Genomic DNA, 22,019 nt, shown 5'->3' on the forward strand with positions numbered 1-22,019 from the left:
CCTATTATACCCTATGTGCTGGAATTCCGCGACCGCCTACAGGAGCTGACCCAGGCTGTACGTGGGAACATGCAGGAGGCTCAGCGGCGCCAGCGCGTATGGTACGATCGGAGGGCCAGAGAACGCACCTTTGAGATAGGACAGAAGGTCCTGGTGTTAGAGCCCACTAGGCAGAACAAGTTCCAAGATGCATGGCAGGGGCCCTACCAGGTAGTGGGGAAAATAGATTGTAACGACCCCAGGGTTATCCGCATGTTCCACGTGAATATGCTGAAGCCCTACTGGGAGCGCCGAGTTAGTGGCCATCTGTGCACCTGAGGCAGAGGATTTAGCCGGCCTTCCCTTGCCTGATGTTTTAGGGGAAAGGACTCAGTCTAAAACATGGGACCAGGTACACTTGGGTGAAGACCTAGGTCCCTGGGAGAGACAGCAGGCAGAGGCGTTGTTGAGGCAGCGACAGGATGTTTTCAGGGAGACCAGGGTACACTCACCTGGCACAACACAAGGTTGAGACCCAGGATCAGACCCCCCTGTGACAACCCCCCATCCGCATCCCTGAGTCTGTACGAGAAGGGATGCGACAAGAGATACAAGAGATGTTGCGTTTAGGGGTCATTGAAGAGTCAGATAGTCCCTGGGCATCCCCCGTAGTGTTAGTGCCCAAGAAGGATGGGACTACACGGTTTTGTGTAGACTATCGTAAGCTCAATGAGAAAACAGTGACGGATGCGTATCCCATGCTGCGTGTGGATGAGTTGTTAGACCGGCTGGCAGGGGCAAAGTATTTGACCACCATCGATCTATGCAAAGGCTACTGGCAGATTCCCCTTAGTACTGACGCTATTCCCAAGTCTGCATTTGTCACCCCGTTCGGCTTATTCCAGTTTCGAGTTATGCCATTCGGGATGAAGAATGCCCCTGCGACCTTCCAGAGGCTGGCTGACCGGCTTCTGGATGGTCTCCAGGACTATGCTTGTGCCTACGTGGATGACATCGACATCTACAGCGCGACATGGGAAGAGCATCTAAATCACATAGAGACAGTATTGGACAGGATCCACAAGGCCGGAATCACCCTGAACCCAAACAAGTGTCACGTGGGCAAAGCAGAGGTTCAGTATTTAGGGCATTGGGTGGGAAGTGGGAAACAGAGACCAGAACCAGCCAAGATTGAGGCCATAGCCAAATGGCCCACCCCACGCACTAAAACCCAGGTCATGGCGTTTCTAGGGACAGCGGGGTATTACAGGAAATTAGTTCCCAATTACAGCAGCGTAGCGAAGCCCCTCACTGATCTGACCAGTAAGAACCGACCCCGCCAGGTAACCTGGAACTCAGAGTGTGAGGAAGCCTTCCGCCAGCTAAAGGACGCCCTCACCAATACCCCTGTATTGGCCGCACCCAATCCAACTAAACATTTCCTTGTTCACAAAGACACTTCTATGTTTGGATTGGGGGCAGTACTAAGCCAAGTCGGGCCGGACGGCCAAGAACACCCAGTAGCTTACCTGAGTCGGAAACTACTGCCCCGTGAAGTGAGCTATGCGGCCATCGAGAAGGAGTGCCTGGCAATAGTATGGGCACTCAAAAAGTTACAACCATATTTGTATGGACGACAGTTTTCCCTCCTAATGGACCATAATCCCCTAGTCTGGCTTAATCGGGTCTCCGGAGACAACGCCAGATTACTGCGGTGGAGTTTAGCCCTACAACCTCTGGACTTCACCATCCACTACAGACCCGGCAAACAAAACGGTAACGCCGATGAACTAAGTCGACAAACGGAAATTGTACCAACCCCATAAACTTCGGTCATCCCCAAACCGATCCGTTAAGGATCAGACTGTGTATGCCGATCACGTCGCTGAAAAGGGGAGCCGTGTTACAGAACCAAGAATATGTTATGCAGTATATGTATGTATAGTGGGTTCCATGTGAAATGCATCAGTCCACAGGCTGCGCCTCTGGACAAGATATTCTCCTTCTGACCTCCCCCACCTTTGTAATTCCCACAGTAAATATCGGCAGGCTCCGGCCACCTGCGGCTATTGTAATGTATGTCTGGCCTGCTGTTTTTCTATTGGCCTGCCCTCTGTATCTGTTACCGTATATACTCAAGTATAAGCCGACCCGAGTATAAGCTGACCCCCCTAATTTTGCCACAAAAAACTGGGAAAACTTATTGACTCAAGTATAAGCCTAGGGTGGAAAATGCAGCAGCTACCGGTGAATTTCAAAAATAAAAATAGATGCTCCATACCGTTCATTATGGCCCCATAGATGCTCCATATAAAGCTGTGCCACATATAATGCTCTGCACCGTTCATTATGGCCCCATAGATGCTCCACATAAAGCTGTGCCATATATAATGCTCTGCACCGTTCATTATGGTCCCATAGATGCTCCACATAAAGCTGTGCCATATATAATGCTCTGCACCATTCATTATGGTCCCATAGATGCTCCACATAAAGCTGTGCCATATATAATGCTCTGCACCGTTCATTATGGTCCCATAGATGCTCCACATAAAGCAGTGCCATATATAATGTTCTGCACCTTTCATTATGGTCCCATAGATGCTCCACATAAAGCTGTGCCATATATAATGCTCTGCACCATTCATTATGGTCCCATAGATGCTCCACATAAAGCTGTGACATATATAATGCTCTGCACCATTCAGTATGGTCCCATAGATGCTCCACATAAAGCTGTGCCATATAGAATGCTCTGCACCATTCAGTATGGCCCCATAGATGCTCCACATAAAGCTGTGCCATATAGAATGCTCTGCACCGTTCAGTATGGCCCCATAGATGCTCCATAAAAAGCTGTGCAATATATAATGCTGCTGCTGCTGCAATTAAAAAAAAAATGACATACTCACCTCTCTTGCTGCCCACAGCTCCTCAGCGTCCCGTCTCGGCGTCTCTCCGCACTGACTGTTCAGGCAGAGGGCGGCGCGCACACTAGTATGTCATCGCGCCCTCTGACCTGAACAGTCAGAGCAAGAGGACGGGAAGACGGAGCGGCGCCCGGCGTGTGGAATGTGGACAGGTAACTATGTAATACTCACCTGCTCCCGGCGTCCCTGGCTCCTTATCCCGGACAGCTGGTCTCCTGGTGCCGCAGCCTCTTCCTCTGTCAGCGGTCATGGTTACCGCTGATTAGAGGAATGAATATGCGGCTCCACCCCTATGGGAGTGGAGTCCATATCCATTACTTTAATGAGCAGTCCCACGTGACCGCTGAACAGGGGAAGAGCTGCGCCACCGAAGACCGTGGGACTGGCAGGGGGAGCGCCAGGAGCGCCGGGACTAGGTGAGTATGCGACAGTCCTCTCTCCCCCTCACCCGCCGACCCCACCACCGATCATGACTCGAGTATAAGCCGAGAGGGGCACTTTCAGACCAAAAATTTGGGCTGAAAATCTCGGCTTATACTCGAGTATATACGGTATATATTCTGTGTTCTGTGAATAAAGTGTTGTTAGACTGGAAATACGTGGAGAAGCAGTGAGATTTTATATGCACCCATGTAACCAAGGAATTCCAGCCAGCGTCCTTCATTCAGAATCCAGCCAAGGCAGAGTGGACCTCCTGAAACACGGGGTGGTACCTAAAGAGGTACTACAGCACAGTAGACCCCGTTACAATGGTATTTACCAAGAAAACGCATCACACAGGAATATCGGGGGAGTGTGCTTAGGCTTCCTTAAAATAGAAAATTGAATATTCAGGAGACCTGTGGGAATAAAATAAGAGCAAAAACTGGACATTTTTGACCTGGTGACAGGTCCTTTTTAAGAACTGCATGCGCCCCATGCCAGTAGTATAGTATGTCCGTATAATCTAATATATAGCTAAACATCTCTCTATATGAAATGATCCCTCATCAGTGAAGAAAGGCTAGTACATGCTAGTAAAACATTGTCATGCACAGCAGTTAAGTGGCTGGTCCTAATAATGTCTGTATGTAATATCAAACCCCTTTAGTTTTCATTTGTAGGTAAGGTGTCCGGCAGTTATCACCTCAGTATGATGAAGTCAGTCTTGCTGGGAGCTCTAGGGGAATGCAGGAGGGTCTTCCTCCTCTGCCAGGGGCTGACTCGGGAAACCTTTATATGTTTTTTGTTAATTTTGGGGAATTTTCAAGTGATTCAGTAGCGAATCTTAATTGGCCCACAATTTACCTATTAAATCTTCATAAGGATATTTATTTAAACTAGTACAGTGTAAAACTAGAACTATTGCCAGATCTGATCTCCACTTTAATTTTCCAATTAAAGAGCAGAAATCTGTTCTATAAAATTACAACACATAATTTCATGCACGTTGCAAATGAGAAAATAACTGACAATTATTAGGTTCCCAGTTTTTTCCTTGAGATCACATGAGAGGTGAAACTTTATGATCAGTTCACTTGGTTTTGGTGCTGTGTGTCGTGGGGTATTTGCATGGCATCATAGGAGATGTTGAGCTCCCAGGTTGCTTCCTCTGCTGGTGCAGGGATCCACTATAGAGATTTGCCATGATGTGGCAGTGGGCTTATACACTTTAATCAAAATGTTAACAAAGAACCTCATGTTCAGTTTTGAAAATCTTGCTTATCCTAAAGTGGTCAGTGTGTAATATTACTATTTGGATTTGCTGCCCATGTCTTTTTATACAATTCTGAAATAGTCAAGATTCATGACAAGAGCATAAGGAGAACAGCCATCTTCCCAATGACTTTGTAAGTTTTAAAGTCTTCTTATCTTGTTGTTTCCTACATTTGCCGCCTTACAATATTCATCCTTTTCAATGGTCAGTGTAAATAAAGAACAACACATTTTTACAAAGTATTCCACCTTATATTAGCTATACATTAGTTTTCTACTAGTTTATATTATTTTATTTTCAACATTGACCCTTAATTGAAAAAATGAAACCCACACATACACACTGTCCAAACCCCATTTGACCTTCTGCATCACTGCCTATGTCTGTCCAGTCTTCCCATTTTCTTCTCTAGTGGTGGACATCATCTGGCTGTTGTGGTTGGAACAGAGAGCAATGAAACTGCTTCTTCCAGCTCAGAAGGCACATACCTGCTGCAGCCAATCAGTGGCTGCTAATTGACTGCAGTAGGCACGTCACATACATCACTAGCGCCCCTTGAGGAAGGTACCATTACTGAAACACGCGTCGGGGTGGACAGGTGTTCCTGTGCTACTTATCATCTTTATCAGGTAGTGTGTATACATGGAAGTTTATTATACTATTGTATTATTTGTCAGTACTGTAGATATGGAGCATATAACTCTAACATTACTTACCACATATTCTTAACGGCTACATCTGTTCCATGAGTCTGTGGACGCTATTATACTATGTATTTCATATATATCTGTACATGTATACCCCCATTCAGGGATGCACCCAGCCTTGGGCTGTTTTTTATGCTGGTGACATTTTGTTGCCAACTTTTAGCCCTGCTTGTCCGGTTGTCTGATATGACATGTTTTTATTGTTATATATTCAATAAAGTTGTTACAGTTTTGGATTCTATGACTGCTTGGTTCTTCGCATTTCTATCACTGGAAGAGGAAGAAAACAGACTGGCAAAGGGCATGGGAAAAGGTGCAGAGGATCGGTAGGTAGCTGAGTATGTATCTTTTTATTTTAAAACTGCCAGGGACCGAAGCTTAATATAACAGTAACAAGTCACCCCACCCAACCAGACTCCTTCTTTTTGGGATTATAGTCCATTAAGGGATTTTTCACTACTATATTTATCCTTAGGATTGGTGGCATTCTGGTCTGTACAGTGTTTACACCAGTCCATTGCTGCAGATGGTGATAGCTAATCGGTTGGGTGCCAGGTGTCTGACACCTACTTATCCGATATTGATGACTGATAAAAGGATAGATCATCAATAATGTAGTAGTAGTAGTAGTAGTATTATGGGAAAAACATTTTTCAACAGCTATTAGTTTCAATTGTGAATCCGTGGTTCATATTACAAGTTTTGCTTCTCATATTGCGGACGTATAAATATGGTCCTGTTTCTTCAAAATATTACCCCTCTTTGTGTTCTTCACATTTTAAACAAGATTCTGAACCCTTTTTAAAAGCTCTTCTCACTCAGGATTCACCCTTCTACTCTTCTTATCAACTGCCTTGTTTTTTTTTTACCAATGACACCCCATCCTCCACCAACTTATTGTCTCCAAGCAGCTGGCTCAGAGTCACCATATTAATTCTGAGGACAGAGAAGACCCCTGATCCACATAGCACAGGACGGATCAGAACTGACAAGCTCCAGTGATCCCACAGCCCAAGCCTCCCATAGTAGCTAGGATTACAGGTATGAGCACCCAGCCTGTGCTATGTGGATCAGGGGTCTTCTCTGTCCTCAGAATCAATATGGAGACAATAAGTTGGTGGAGGATGGGGTGTACTTGGTAAAAAAACAAACAAAAACAAAAAAAAAAACAAGTTTTCGCATGACTAAAATCAGCTGTGGTATAATCCCCAAAATAAATCAGATAAATATTATAAAGGATTAAAATATAGCTTTTACTGGATTATGATTAAAATATTTCACAAAAAACAAAGTGTGCTACTGAAACAGACAAACAAACAAAGCGTTGGTGGCGCTCTAGAAAAAGTGCCTAGTTCACACCTCTAGATAATAGCCCACTAGCCACCAAATTACAACAAATATTGCTGAGGCTACTCAAGTTCCCACAAAGAACCACAGCTCAGCCAATATTTTGTACTTATCAGCACTAATATGTATTCCCAAAATTGCAGACACTCTGTAGGGTTATCAACCCCAGAGACACTCAGAAAAAAACCCTGTTATGGGAGTTTTAAATTTGGGATAGTGCCATGGATACTTTATTCTAAAGTCTAACAGCAACCGGCCCGCAGACTGATTTTTACTGCATGGCATAGATCCGTATCCAATATCATTGCTGGAATAATAATATAGAACGGTCTCACCCGGAGCTGTTCACATCAGACTCTTTCAGCTCTACTCATGGCCGTGGACCTCTTCCCCTCCTTTCCTGATGCGTTTCGATAGTTTCTCATCAGTGGATAGCGTTGGGGGTCATCACACACCTAGCGTCCAGCCGGTACGGTAGAGGTGTGAACTAGGCACTTTTTCTAGAGCGCCACCAACGCTTTGTTTGTTTGTCTGTTTCAGTAGTACACTTTGTTTTTTGTGAAATATTTTAATCATAATCCAGTAAAAGCTATATTTCAATCCTTTATAATGTTAATGTTTTCGCATGAATTTCAGAGCACTATAGAAAAATATTATCAACTGCCTTGCATTGAAACTATCATGACCGTCTAAGAGGGTAAACAAAATGATAACCCATCTTCACACCCCATGGCACAGTGGAGAGCCAACAGTTGCTACTTCCACCAGGCACCTTACCAACATATGCTATTGGATCTCCGCTTAGACAACAGTTTAAAAGGTCCCAGAAGCCCATACAATGGCAATCAATATATCTGAGTTTGTCTTCGTGAAAAAGACTTGTTTTATGATTTACAATTAATGCAGTCTTCAGGTACTAAACTAAGGCAGGAGTAGATATTAAGATTGAACCTGGATTTTTGTGCCTTGGTTTCTTTCTTCTCAAAGTCAACTCTACCACAAAAGAAGACCCCAGTATGTGCTCCTGTTACAGATTTTGCATTTGGCTCATGAGAGTTGAGGACTCAGAGCAGACGTTGTTTAACCCCTTAATGACTGCCAATACGTATTTTAACTGACCTGAGATATAAGAGAATAGCCTCCCCATACAGGTGACAATCCAGCATCTGTCGGTTGTGCACTATAGCTGACAACTTGCTGTATCAGCCATGATCAGTGTTTGCACCATCCAAATCTGTTTAGCCCCTTAGATGCTGCTGTCAGTAGTGACTACATCATTATAAATGGATAACAGAGTGTAGGGGCTTCCTCTTTATCCAAATTGGTGCCCTCAGATCATGATTCTGTGGTCCTGATGTTTGCCATGGCACTTCACAACCAAATAGTGGCCTTAAGGTACCTTCACACGAAACGATATCGCTAGCGATCCGTGACGTTGCAGCGTCCTGGCTAGCGATATCGTTTCGTTTGACACGCAGCAGCGATCAGGATCCTGCTGTGATGTCGCTGGTCGCTGAATAAAGTCCAGAACTTTATTTGGTCGTCCGATCGCTGTGTATCGTTGTGTTTGAAAGCAAAAGCAACGATACCAGCGATATTTTACACTGGTAACCAGGGTAAACATCGGGTTGCTAAGCGCAGGGCCGCGCTTAGTAACCCGATGTTTACCCTGGTTACCAGCGTAAAAGTAAAAAAAACAAACATTACATGCTCACCTGCGCGTCCTCCAGCGTCTGCTTCCTGAAACTGACTGAGCGCCGGCCCTAAAGTGAAAGTGAAAGCACAGCGGTGACGTCACCGCTGTGCTGTTAGGGCCGGAGCTCAGTCAGTGTCAGGAAGCAGACGCTGGAGGACGCGCAGGTGAGCATGTACTGTTTGTTTTTTTTACTTTTACGCTGGTAACCAGGGTAAACATCGGGTTACTAAGCGCAGCTCTGCGCTTAGCAACCCGATGTTTACCCTGGTTACCCGGGGACCTCGGCATCGTTGGTCGCTGGAGAGCTGTCTGTGTGACAGCTCCCCGGCGATCAAACAGCGACGCTGCAGCGATCGGCATCGTTGTCGCTATCGCTGCAGCGTCGCTTCGTGTGAAGGTACCTTTAGAGTCAGACGGCTGTAGTAATCTGTTCAGAAGTTAGAGGCATTTATGTGGTAAAAATACACATTTTCATTTCTGTCATGCCACTCTGCATTAATTCCTGTAAAGCACCTGAATGGTTAACAAACTAACTGACTGCAGTTTTCAATATGTCAGGGGGTGCTGTTTTTAAAATGGTATCACTTTTGGGGTTTTTCTAATATATAGGACCTCTAAAGTCACTTCAAACATGGATAAGTCCTTAAAAAAAGAAATTGTGTAAATTTCCTTGAAAATATGAAAAATTGATGCTACATTTTTAAACCTCGTAAAATGCTAACAAAACAAAATAACATTTTACAAATGGTGCTGATATAAAGCCGACATGTGGGAAATGTTATTTGAAGCATTGCAGAGTTATTACCACATAAAATGACACTGGTCAGATTTCAGAAATTTGGCTCCGTCACTAAGGGGTTAAGAGAGTATGTCATTATGGGGCAGCCTGTTAATTATTCAAGTAGACCAAACAACATTGGTAATAATGATATACGCATGAACAGTATGTGTGAACTCAAGTTTGTGGAATATTTGGCAGGTCAAGATCCCTAAAACTGAAAATTATGACTGTTTATTCTGACTATATGCCTTTATTCTCCTGCCAGTGAGTTATAATGATTTACATTGAGTCTTGTGTTTGATACTTCAGAAGGACTCTTCGTAATGTATCATGGATGTTCTCCATCACATTGCAAGATGAGAAGTCTCAGCCAACACTTCAACGAGTTATCGCTCAAAACAGCTTTTGCTTAAAATTAGCCTGTTTAAATACATTTTGGGTTGCATTTGTTCTGTATATATAGATAAAGGAAAACTGAATTGATTGTTATGAAAAGATAGAACATTCTTTGAGACAGTAACAATACAACCTTAACCGTAAGAGATTACTTTAGTGTATGAATGGTATTACTTGTAACATGACCACAGACTTTGGAAAGCTCAGTTAGATAAATGGAGTAGTTTCCAAAAATTCTGCAACAAATCTTCCTTGTACATCTGTAAGAATGTGGAAAGAGGAGAAACACCCTTCTGAACACCTTAGGCTACTTTCACACTAGCGTTAACTGCATTACGTCGCAAATCCGTTTTTTTGCCGAAAAAACGGATGCGTCAAAAAAGTGAAAAACGGTGACAAACGTATGCCACGCATCCAGCATTTCGACGGATCCGTCGCAAATCCGCTAAACGTTTCCGTCGAAAATACTGGATGCGTTGCATACGTTTTACCATCCGTTGTATCCGTTTTTCCGACGGATCCGTTTTTAAAAGGGGAGGCTCCCATAATTTGATTGGCTACTGGAAAATTTGAAAAACTATATAGTACTGTATTTACAGCCCATCTTTGTGGGTTTTAGTTTTGTGGCAGCGATGGAAGGTGTTCTTGGGAGGATTGCTAGTTTGGTTACCGACGTTATCTTTGAGACAAATCGCCTGGATATCATAGTACGGGAGAAGGAGGCGGCAGCGGAAAGGCGTAGGATGCTTCTGCAGCAACGGAGACGGAGACGACTGTGGATTCATCCGATTAATCAACTACGGATGACCCGGGGTGTCCAGTCCACTCTCTACCTGGAGTTGCGGCACAATCCACACAAATTCCACAACTACGTGCGGATGAGGATTGAACATTTCGATTTTTTGCTTGCAAAAATGGAGGATGTCATCCGAAGACAGGATACAAGGATGAGGCTTGCCATCACACCAGCGGAGCGGCTGATGGTGACCCTGCGGTAAGCCTCTTTTTTTTATTTCATTGCTGATATTGGATGTTATATTACACGCTGCAGACAATACTGCGCTGCCATATTGCGCACTATTTTCTGCAGCATGTAGTTTTGGTTTTCTTGGCGGACATTCCACTGCTTTATTTAAATGTCATTGCTGATATTGAATGTTTTTCTGCATTTTTTTTTTTTTTTTGGTTTTTTTGGGTTTGATGACATGCAACTGCTTTTTTTCTGTCATTGGTCATTTTGAATGTTATATTACACGCTGCAGACAATACTGCGCTGCCATATTGCGCACTATTTTCTGCAGCATGTAGTTTTGGTTTTCTTGGCGGACATTCCACTGCTTTATTTAAATGTCATTGCTGATATTGAATGTTAGATAACAGACTGCAGAAAATACTGCGCTGAAATATTGCGTTGCATTTTCTGCATTTTTTTTGTTTTTTTTTGTTTTTTGGGTTTGATGACATGCAACTGCTTTTTTTCTCTCATTGGTCATTTTGAATGTTATATTACACGCTGCAGACAATACTGCGCTGCCATATTGCGCACTATTTTCTGCAGCATGTAGTTTTGGTTTTCTTGGCGGACATTCCATTGCTTTATTTAAATGTCATTGCTGATATTGAATGTTAGATAACAGACTGCAGAAAAAACTGCGCTGAAATATTGCGTTGCATTTTCTGCATTTTTTTTTTTTTTTTGGTTTTTTGGGTTTGATGACATGCAACTGCTTTTTTTCTGTCATTGGTCATTTTGAATGTTATATTACACGCTGCAGACAATACTGCGCTGCCATATTGCGCACTATTTTCTGCAGCATGTAATTTGGGTTTTCTTGGCGGACATTCCACTGTTTTTTTACACTGGTTTCATGCTGGTTTTATTGGGTGTCCCGTCCTTAAAAAAAAAATAACAGTGCCATATTAAAACTTGTTGGTCTGTGCAATTTTTTCTAACATTTTTTTTTTTTTTTTTTAAAGTTTCCTAGCTACGGGTGAATCTATGACTTCGCTCCATTATCAGTTCAGGCTGGGCATTTCAACTATCTCTGGAATAGTGAAGGACACATGTCGGGCTGTTTGGACCACTTTGCAACCAGAGTATATCCCCCAACCATCCATGGAAATCTGGTTGCGAAGTGCTGAAGAGTTTCTGCAAATTTGCAATTTCCCTAATTGTGTGGGTGCAGTTGACGGGAAACATATAAGGATTGCGAAACCGGCAGGAACAGGATCGGAGTATTATAATTATAAGAAGTATTTCTCCATCGTCCTTATGGCTATTGCAGACGCCAACTGCAGGTTCCTTGCCGTGGACATCGGAGCATATGGACGGTCCAACGATTCGCAAGTTCTTAAAAACTCTCCGATGGGTCGTTGCCTTTATGGAGAGACCTACGATTTCACGCCAGCCAGACCACTGCCAGGAACAAATGACCCAGCCCTGGAATATGTTTTTGTAGGTGATGAAGCCTTTCAACTGTCGCCGCACCTACTGAAACCGTACAGTAGCCGGAACTTAAACCATACCAAGCGGGTCTTTAATTACCAGCTTACTAGAGCACGAAGAGTAGTGGAGTGTTCCTTTGGCATATTGACGGCGAAGTGGCGAGTTCTGCTGACGGCTATCAAGCTGAAAACAACAACTATAGACGAGGTAGTTAAAGCCTGTGTGGTGCTCCACAACTTTGTCCTGTCAAAGGAGCCCGTTTCTTTGGATGATGAAGAGTTGGAGACCACCTTGTGGGACTACCGCAGCAGCTCGGTTCGCTCTACAAGTTCAGTTACAAGGATGAGGGACCAGTTTGCCGATTATTTTGTCTCACCTGTCGGGCGGATCCCGTGGCAAGACATGATTGTGTAACCTGTTTCCCATGTGTAACCTGTTTCCCATGTGTTTTGTTTATGTAAAAAAAGTGTTTCAGCCCCCCCCCAAAAAAAGGCCCAAAAGCGTGGTTTTCTTTCTAGTAAAACCATTATGTTATACCTTTTACATGTCTGGTGTTTGTTTTTATTAAACCTTTTTTTATTATATTACCTTATTAAATCCACACACACACAAAGAGTAGAATTGTAATCAGAAATTTATTTTATCTCTTTTTTTTTTTTTGTTTTGCAAAAAAAATATATTTTTATTTTCCAACTTTTTTTTTGAAAAATTTGAACATTTTTTATAATATTATTTACATTAATAACACTTTACAAATTTTCAAAGTGTTGGGTGGAGATATGAGAGGAGGAGGGGCAGGAAGGTTGGACCACGTCGATAGGTGGGGAAACCCTACTTGTTTGGGGTGCAGTGGAAGGGGGGGTTAAACCAAGAGGCTGACCAGAGGGGGGTGGTGTTGGGGTAGGGGGAAGAGAAAAGTTGAGTAAGGAAAACATTGGGGAAGTAATTTGGTCTGGGGGCCGGGATTGTTGTGGGGACTGGGTCGGGTATTGTGACTGGGTAGGGTAGTGGGACTGGCGTGGGGTTTGGTAATGGTGCTGGTGTGGGGATTGGAGCTGGGTTTGGTAATGGTGCTGGTGTGGGTATTGGGGCTGGGTTTGGTAATGGGGGGTATGGTGTGGAAATGGGGCCTGGGGTGGAATTGGAGTGGAGGTGTGGGGAGGTGTGTGGGTCGATTCATTAATGGCCTGCAGTGCAGCATTATGGCAGGTATTCATTACCCGCATCTGTTGCTCAAAAGAAAGCTTCTCCATGCTCATGAGCATGGATTGGAAAAAAAGATTGGCCGGATCGGGACTTACAGCTGAATGCAGCCTATCCAAGCGACTGCTGGTTTCACGGCTTGTTTCACTGATGCGTGACTGCACCATGTTGAAACCAGCAGTCACTTGCTCTCCCAAAATTTTGAAAGAGCCTTGGAAGGATGCATTCAGGTGTAAGAACTCAGGAGCATAGCTCCTTTCCTGACCCCTCTGTCGCTGCCGCCACGAACCTAATGGTGGTGTCGAGGTGGCAGGATCAGAGGGGTGGGGTAAAGGGAACGCTAACTGTTCAGCATCAGATGCGAGCAATGAAGCCTGCAATAATGCTCCACTGCTTGGGGCGGATGAAGTGGAGGGGACAGAGGGGTCAGAGGAGGGGACAGAGGGGTCAGAGGAGGGGACAGAGGTGTGGGGCCTACCGACGTGGCCCTCAGTGGCGGACTCAGGAGGGATCGCTCCAGAGGGCGCAGAGGAAGATGCAGGCGCCCGGTGGCTGGAGAAGGTGCTGTGAAAGAAAAAAAAAAAAAATTAATACATTGGAATGAAAAAGCCCTGACTGAAAGCAAACTAAGTAGACAGGTTAACATGGTTATTAGTGGGCTGTAGAATACTTACACTCTGCTTAGCATGGTTCGCCTCAGGAAGGAGAGGGCCTGGCCATATTTATATTTGCTCCTCTTCCTTCCTGCAGAGCCACTCGGGGCCTGCATCTCATCGTTGAATTCCCTCTTAAAGCGATCCCTCAGTGACCGCCACCGCTTCCTAATCTTTCCAACTGTGAAGACAAGAATCAAAAGAAAAAACAAAAAATTGGTAAATGCAATACATTACAGTCAGCTCAAAACATCACTGGAAAGTGAATACTTACCTAGTTTGCTCTGCTGCTGAGGATGAAGGCTCTCCCGCCTTGGAAACAGGTTGCGACACACTTCGTCCCAGAGCCGACGGGTGACACCGGTATCAGCATGCCTGCGGTCAGCCATGTTCCACAGCGGCTCCCGCTCGCGAACCTCCTCAATTAGATTATCAATGTCGATGTCATCGTCTTCATCGTCATCTACTGCGGGAGCACGCTGTGAAGCCTGTGCCAAAAAAAAGGAAGAAGAAAAACAAACTTTAGTACACTGAAACACTAAGTACCAATAGAATCCCCCTCCCAAAAAAAAAAAAAAAAAAAAAACTCACTGATGGCCGACCGCGGCGACGAGTCCGCCGACTCTGGGATTGTCTGGGAGAACCTTCAGCGGCAGCAGCAGGAGCAGCAGCAGCAGCCTGAAATAATGGAAACAAATTCTCAGTAATGTAGGCATATATTTTCTGTGTTTAGTTATGTATGAAAATCTGTTTTGTGTATGGTGCAGTGTGATGTGCGAAAAAACTGTTTCACCACTACTTACACTTGGTTCCTCCTCCACTAGCATCTCTCCACCCATCTCGCCCCCTTCTGACAGCTCCTCATCTGATTCAGCTTCCTGTTGAAACATAATTTATGCATGTGGTTAGACATCAAAATGTAATTTTAAAAAACCAAAAAAAATAAACCCATTTTTTGCGTTAACTTTTACCGATACACGCTGTTGCTGTGGAGGAGGGCTGTCAGAAGAGGACATTGTTTTGTGGTCCTGGTGGGCAGCGGCTGTGGTCCTGGTGGGCAGCGGCTGTGGTCCTGGTGTTTCTGTAAGTTAAAGAGACACTTGCAATCTGCTCGACACATTGAAGTAGCAGATTGTGGGTCTTCAAAACTTACTTCTAACACTTAGCTGTGGTCCTGGTGGGCAGCGGCTGTGGTCCTGGTGGGCAGCGGCTGTGGTCCTGGTGGGCAGCGGCTGTGGTCCTGGTGTTTCTGTAAGTTAAAGAGACACTTGCAATCTGCTCGACACATTGAAGTAGCAGATTGTGGGTCTTCAAAACTTACTTCTAACACTTAGCTGTGGTCCTGGTGGGCAGCGGCTGTGGTCCTGGTGGGCTGGTCAGTGGCTGCGGTCCTGGTTTATCTGTTAATATGTATAATGGATCTATAGTTAGACCACCCCCTGAACTAGGTAATGTTCAATGATAAACACCCTACTGAAATGATGTCAGAAATGTTCATACAGGTGAACAACAAAAACCCCCAAAAAGTTGCACGTTATACCATTCATTTCCATGTCCCAAAAAATAAAATTTTAAAATGTTAACACTATGAAAAAATATATTTGACACATTTTATTTAAAAAAAATAACCTCCCCCCCCCCCAAAAAAAAAAAAAAACTTTACAAGTTAACCTTTATTAAAAAAATGAGCCCTCAACCAACCCTGTATTGCATGTGTAACCATTGGTACATACACCAGTTTTAAATTTACCTTTATGAAATAATACTACGGACATTTTTTTAAAACACATTTTATTATTATTATTTTTTTTCTCTCTTTTTTTAAAAATCACAATTAGGAGCTGACATGCTCTTTATTTTAAATACAAGTACTTCAACTGCTAATGGTTATAACAGTAATTAAAATAAAATCAACACTTTTATTAAATAGAAAAACCCCACACTCACACATTCAAACTACAAGCTGCAGACCGCTAGACTTTTTTAAAAAACACATCAGATTTAAAAAAAAAAAAAAAAACACATTTAAACCACATGCTGCACAGACCACTATACAGTCCATACATCAGAAAAAGGCAAATAACCAATTACAGCATGGACAAATGCACATGCAATCAACAAGACGCACACAAAAAACATGCCTGGTATGTGTCCACATTCCGGATCGCATCAGAATTTGGTCAGGATTTCCCATCAGTATTTGTAAGCCAAAACCAGGAGTGTAAAAATTAGGTAAAGTATAATAGGAAAACAGGCACACTTTTGATTTTATCACCCACTCCTGGTTTTGGCGTACAAATACTGATGGAAAATCCTGACCACATCCTGATGCAATCCTGCACATGGACACATACCCTCCCACATGAACAGGCATAAAATTGGCAAAGGCATAATATGGTGCAGGCACATGATACAAAATCACACAGCCGTAAAAAAATACACACATACACATGCACGCACATAGCTTTATGCAAATACACATATGTACAACAAAGGCAGAAAGGTGAACCCAATCAGAAGACGCATACACACACACACACATACAAAAGGCTGACAATCCTTTGGCTGAAGCAGCAGGTCTTCACAGTGGCTGGAATCAGGCTGCATCTGGACTCTAGCATGGCACTGGCTGGTGCAGGACGATGGCAGGCCTCAGGTTCTCTTCAGGTTTTAAGCTCTTGCTGTAGTCAGTACCTCATATACACACACAAATGCACAGGCACACAGATGCACACAAAAATTGCAATACTCACACTGGCTCTATGGTGGCTGGCTCCTGTGGCTGGAGTCCTGTGGCTGGCTCGGGTCTTGTGGCTGGCTGGGGTCCTGTGTCTGTCTCCTGTGGCTGGCTCTATGGTGGCTGGCTCCTGTGGCTGGCTGGGGTCTTGTGGCTGGCTGGGGTCCTGTTGCTGGCTGGGCTCTTGCTGGCAGTCTTCTCTCTGGCTCTTGCTGGCAGTCTTCTCTCTGGATCTTGCTGGCATATGTGGGGTTGAAGGCCCAGGCCAGGTTTATATAGATTTGGGGGTGTCTGACCAATTGGCAACAAAATACTTCTTCTGAGCATGCTCAGTGTAAAAAAAACGTATTGCAGCGCTGTATTGCGTCGTACGACGTGTCCCGACGCATCCGTCGCTCATAGGCTTCCATTGCAGCCAACGACGTATGCCGCAGGATGCGTCGCGACACGTTTTTTAGGCGGAGACAAAAAACGTTACAATCTACGTTTTTTTGAGACGACGTGTCGCCAAATTTCGACGCATCCGTCGTAAAACGTACACGACGTATGCCAATCCGTCGCCATACGTCGCCAATACAAGTCTATGGGAAAAAAACGCATCCAGCAAAAAGTTTTGCTGGATGCGTTTTTTCTGAAAAAAGACGTTTTGAAACGTAATGCAGTTAACGCTAGTGTGAAAGTAGCCTTAGAGTGCTAATATGTGCTATGTTGCTGTATTTGCATTATGCTGATGTTTGATGCATTTGTTTAATGTGTGATTGGTTACTAGCAATGAAAGTGCCGCTACATGTAACTAAATTGTTCAACGACAGATAAAGATATGAATAATACGTTTTGTGCCTGCTATCTCTTGTATATGCGTTTCAACGGTAAAGACTGCTTTACTTTTATCAAGTAGACTGCCTTATTCCTTGTGGCTATAATACACTGTGGGTTCCTGCAACATTTTAATGTACTGTACGTGATATGAGTGGGAACATCTGAATCAACACACACACTCACAGGAATCCGTTTCACTGGTACCTAAGGTCGCACTACAACACCTTGACCCATGTGACCGTAACATCTTCCTTGTACCAGCAGAACTGGATGAGCAGCTGATGGGTATTGGAGCCTCTCAACTTTCCCCAATAGATGTGCAGCGCCCCCACCGCCGCAGGGCCGAGGGGTACCCGGTACCGGGCCTCTGAGTCTCTGCTCTGGGGTTGTCACGGTGGCTAGGCCCCGGCCCGTGACCCTGCCGAGGGGCGCACAGTAAATGATAGATGTAGATGATGGTAGTGGTGGTGGTGGTGCGGTGCAGTAAATAACGAGGACACCAGGTTGCAGTCTCTTTACCTCTTTACTGAAGATCTCTGGGTCCTCAGTCCGGAATACGGTTCACCAGGCTGCGCAAGTCCGGCCGGTCCAATGGCACCTCCAGAGTTCTCTTTGCAGGTGGAAATCTGTGCCTTCCTGCTAGCGCTATGTGTTGTGATCCTCCCCTGCTGTGCTTACGGGATAGTACCCCACAACTGTTGTGTCTGTTTCTGATGTTCCCTCACAACTCGTTCGGATGATGTTCTTCTCCTCCGTCCCTCCCTGATGTTCTGATTAGGACGGCACCCGTATGACGAGTAGGCTCGGAGCTCTTCCGGGACCCTAGAGTCGCCCCTCTCCTAGTGCGCCCCCCATGCCTTCATAGGTGATGTATATGAGACAGCCCGCCTGAGACTGACTGTCCTGCCGTTGGTTTGAAGTATTGCTTGGAGCTAGATATATAAATACTTCCTCGACGTTCCGGCCGCCGGTTGTGCGCCTCAGTAGGATGTTGCCTCGGTCTTACAGCACGACTCCTACTGGTATTTCTCCTCTTGCTTTGATCTCGTTTCTCACTCAGCACAATATATCTCGCTTCTAATCCTTTCTTAGGGCACCGCCGCTATGCTGAGCAGGCACGGTCCCGTGACGTTCTTTCTTGTAGCCAGGCCTCTGTCAGGGTCCCAAACCTGACAGGGACCCTACCGAATCTTCCCCCACAACACCCTCTGCCACAAGGTGTTGCCTGGTCCAACCCAGTCAGCTTTCTCTTCTAACTTCCTGCCTGACCCCCAGTTTTACCCACAGTGGTGAGGAGTGGCCTAATAAATAGCACCCTTAGCTCCCCCTGGAGGCCCGACTGTGAAATGTATTGGTGTATGTGATACCTGGTCAGATGAACTCCTTCAGTGCCATCAGACGTACCATAGCCCCCCTTAGCGGCGGAGCCACAGTACTGCAACGACCAGGACTCTGGGGCACTGCACTCCTCCCCCGGTTAAATCCAGTACTCCGGGACTGGGAAGAAAACAACAATACAGGTTAGCAAAAAGACATAAAATTTTTGTGAGTGCAATAACAGTAAGCATATTTAAACAGGCTTCCCTTTATGGGAGGTGAGGACACTTGAACGTTACAAAACATGGTTAAATATTATAGCAACATGCTATAACTAACTTTCTTTTACCCAACCGGGTGTTCTACTTAGTGCAAAATTGTTGAACAATAATTTAACATTGCCTTTAAGGATGTACACTCTAAATCCACTAAAGACCTTCTTATAACACATTATAAGGCAATTAACTTCATGCTCCTTCTTTAAATCTGCAGGACCGCCTGTCCTAGATGCTCCAGACCTACTGCCTCTCCTTTATTTACAGGACCGCCCCTTTCAGCCCGGGCCTACTGCCCCTCCACTACTATACACAGTATAGAACATGTTTTTCTTTCAGTTTGAGGTCACTGAGCCATCTCTATATGGCTCCTAAGAGGACTCACCACTAACTCCTACGGGTTCACTTCCTGACCTCATCCTTCTATCAACATTATTGAACCTTTCTTACAATTAACTAGTTAGTTACATTTAACTTTTACATATCAGCATTATTACTTTCTCTTTTTTAAGACATTATTGCCATCTATCTGTCTTAAAGCAATACCATTCTTTAAGTGCAACAAGTGAACATCCCCTTTAAGAGGGGATCAAGTCTCTATGAGGTAGTACATCTTCTCAAGCTACCAGTTCGTACTCAGCAAAGGCTCCGGTACGGTATCTTCGCAAAGAGTCCTTCTTTCAAGCAAAACCAGTAGGGAGCACCTTTAAGAAGGTGCAAACTATTTACAAGCAGTTTGTATCATGCACTGTTCATGATTGCGGCAGTTCTTGGTAACGGAACAAAAGGTAGAAAAACAAACCAAACAGCAGAAACAATAGGGATCCCGGGTCAACAAAGGGATCCCTTTAAGAGTTAACCCTGGACGGGTTTAGCAGCAAAACAGTAGAACAGTAACTATTTACAATCATTAAAGCATTCTTGCTTACTCAATCTTGTAGTGTAGGGGGTGGTCTTCTTCCAGGCCTCACCCGGCCAACGGGTCGCCTTGGTGTAGCAAGGGTCGGTCCTGGCTCCAACAGCGACAGAATCCCTCGCCGGGATGCCCTCCTTGCTTGTGGGCGAGCGCGACCCAGAGGCACACGGTGGACCCGGACCTCCTGAGGTTCCGCGGGGACGGGCTCCGGCACCTTCCCTGTAGAAGGCTCGTCCTCCGGCGTTCCGGCAACAGCCTGGAGGGCGACGCACCGCTGGACGCCCCGAGCTATCCAACCAGCTCCGCCAGCTTCCCTCCTCCACCGGGTGTAGGTCACCGCATCGCAAGGCTCCAGATCGGGATCGTACCTTCCCCCGCAGGGCTCCACTTCTTCCCGATCCACACGGACCTGCATTGGCTCCCCGATCTCCTGTATAACTCCCCTTCCCTTCCGGGAGTTAAAGGATACTACTACACCCCAGTGTGACGGTGGAACCTCTTCAACACTCCTCAGATCGACCTGGGCTGCCGGTTGGGGCATGTTCCGCCATGCTGTCATCAGGCGCTGCAGGTGCTCCGCCTCCGACAGGATCCTCAGGCCCTGTGCCTGCAGCTCACACTCCGCCGCGGCCGGGATGAAGGAAGCGGGAGACACCGGAGACAGGTGGACCTCCGTGGGTTGGCCCAGCCGAGCGGTTACACGGGCATCGGCTTCCAGGTGGTAGGCTACCTGCCGGGCCTCGGCTGCAGCCACACACTCCTCGGACATCAGCCATGGGGGTTGGCCTATCGGTAGCTCCGCAAGGGTCAGTTCCCGCAACGATGGCGCGTCCAGGGCTGTGTCGGGTTCTGCAGCCTCGTGCCGAGTTGGGGCATTCGCACGTGGTGCTTCCGGCGTCGCCATTTTCGCTTCCTCTCTGGTGTCCTCTTCCCGCGGTCTCTTTCGTGGGCGGCCCCGTCTCCATGGTCTCCACCCTCCAAACAGGATTAGGAGGCGGACCTCGGCTGTTGACAGACACGTCCTCAGGACACATAAATATTTAGACTGGGCGGCCATTGTCGTTCGCGCTCTTCAGCTTGTCCACGCCCACTCCACGCCCCTCCTCTCCTGCTCTCTCCTCAGCGCTGCAATGGCGGCGGATTTTGGCGGTAAATGGCACAGCACAGTCTTTGCAATAAAGTACAGTCCAAGCACAGTAAATCACAGTTCCAAGGCACACATGACCTGATTCTTCAGGCTTAAGTAGATCCTGTTCGTGACGCCAAGTTTGCAGCGCCCCCACCGCCGCAGGGCCGAGGGGTACCCGGTACCGGGCCTCTGAGTCTCTGCTCTGGGGTTGTCATGGTGGCTAGGCCCCGGTCCGTGACCCTGCCGAGGGGCGCACAGTAAATGATAGATGTAGATGATGGTGGTGGTGGTGGTGGTGCGGTGCAGTAAATAACGAGGACACCAGGTTGCAGTCTCTTTACCTCTTTACTGAAGATCTCTGGGTCCTCAGTCCGGAATACGGTTCACCAGGCTGCGCAAGTCCGGCCGGTCCAATGGCACCTCCAGAGTTCTCTTTGCAGGTGGAAATCTGTGCCTTCCTGCTAGCGCTATGTGTTGTGGTCCTCCCCTGCTGTGCTTACGGGATAGTACCCCACAACTGTTGTGTCTGTTTCTGATGTTCCCTCACAACTCGTTCGGATGATGTTCTTCTCCTCCGTCCCTCCCTGATGTTCTGGTTAGGACGGCACCCGTATGACGAGTAGGCTCGGAGCTCTTCCGGGACCCTAGAGTCGCCCCTCTCCTAGTGCGCCCCCCATGCCTTCATAGGTGATGTATATGAGACAGCCCGCCTGAGACTGACTGTCCTGCCGTTGGTTTGAAGTATTGCTTGGAGCTAGATATATAAATACTTCCTCGGCGTTCCGGCCGCCGGTTGTGCGCCTCAGTAGGATGTTGCCTCGGTCTTACAGCACGACTCCTACTGGTATTTCTCCTCTTGCTTTGATCTCGTTTCTCACTCAGCACAATATATCTCGCTTCTAATCCTTTCTTAGGGCACCGCCGCTATGCTGAGCAGGCACGGTCCCGTGACGTTCTTTCTTGTAGCCAGGCCTCTGTCAGGGTCCCAAATC

At 45.9% G+C, this 22,019-nt stretch overlaps 1 protein-coding gene and 1 long non-coding RNA gene across 2 annotated transcripts in view; one reads left to right on the top strand and one right to left on the bottom strand.

Annotated features, from left to right (window-relative positions):
• LOC143809392 (uncharacterized) overlaps positions 1–22,019 on the top strand; it is a 344,523-nt gene that overhangs the window by 162,043 nt on the left and 160,461 nt on the right. The gene's annotated exons all lie outside the window — the stretch shown is intronic.
• On the bottom strand, positions 12,496–14,738 carry LOC143805768 (uncharacterized). Its single transcript, XM_077285399.1, has 4 exons — positions 14,426–14,738; positions 14,109–14,322; positions 13,856–14,015; positions 12,496–13,745 (listed from the first exon to the last, which is right to left on the bottom strand). The coding sequence occupies exons 2-4, from the start codon at positions 14,221–14,223 to the stop codon at positions 12,728–12,730; spliced, it is 1,293 nt and encodes a 430-aa protein (XP_077141514.1). The 5' UTR covers positions 14,224–14,322; positions 14,426–14,738; the 3' UTR covers positions 12,496–12,727.

This window comes from Ranitomeya variabilis, chromosome 2 (genome assembly GCF_051348905.1).
Source record: "Ranitomeya variabilis isolate aRanVar5 chromosome 2, aRanVar5.hap1, whole genome shotgun sequence".
NCBI lineage: Eukaryota > Metazoa > Chordata > Amphibia > Anura > Dendrobatidae > Ranitomeya > Ranitomeya variabilis.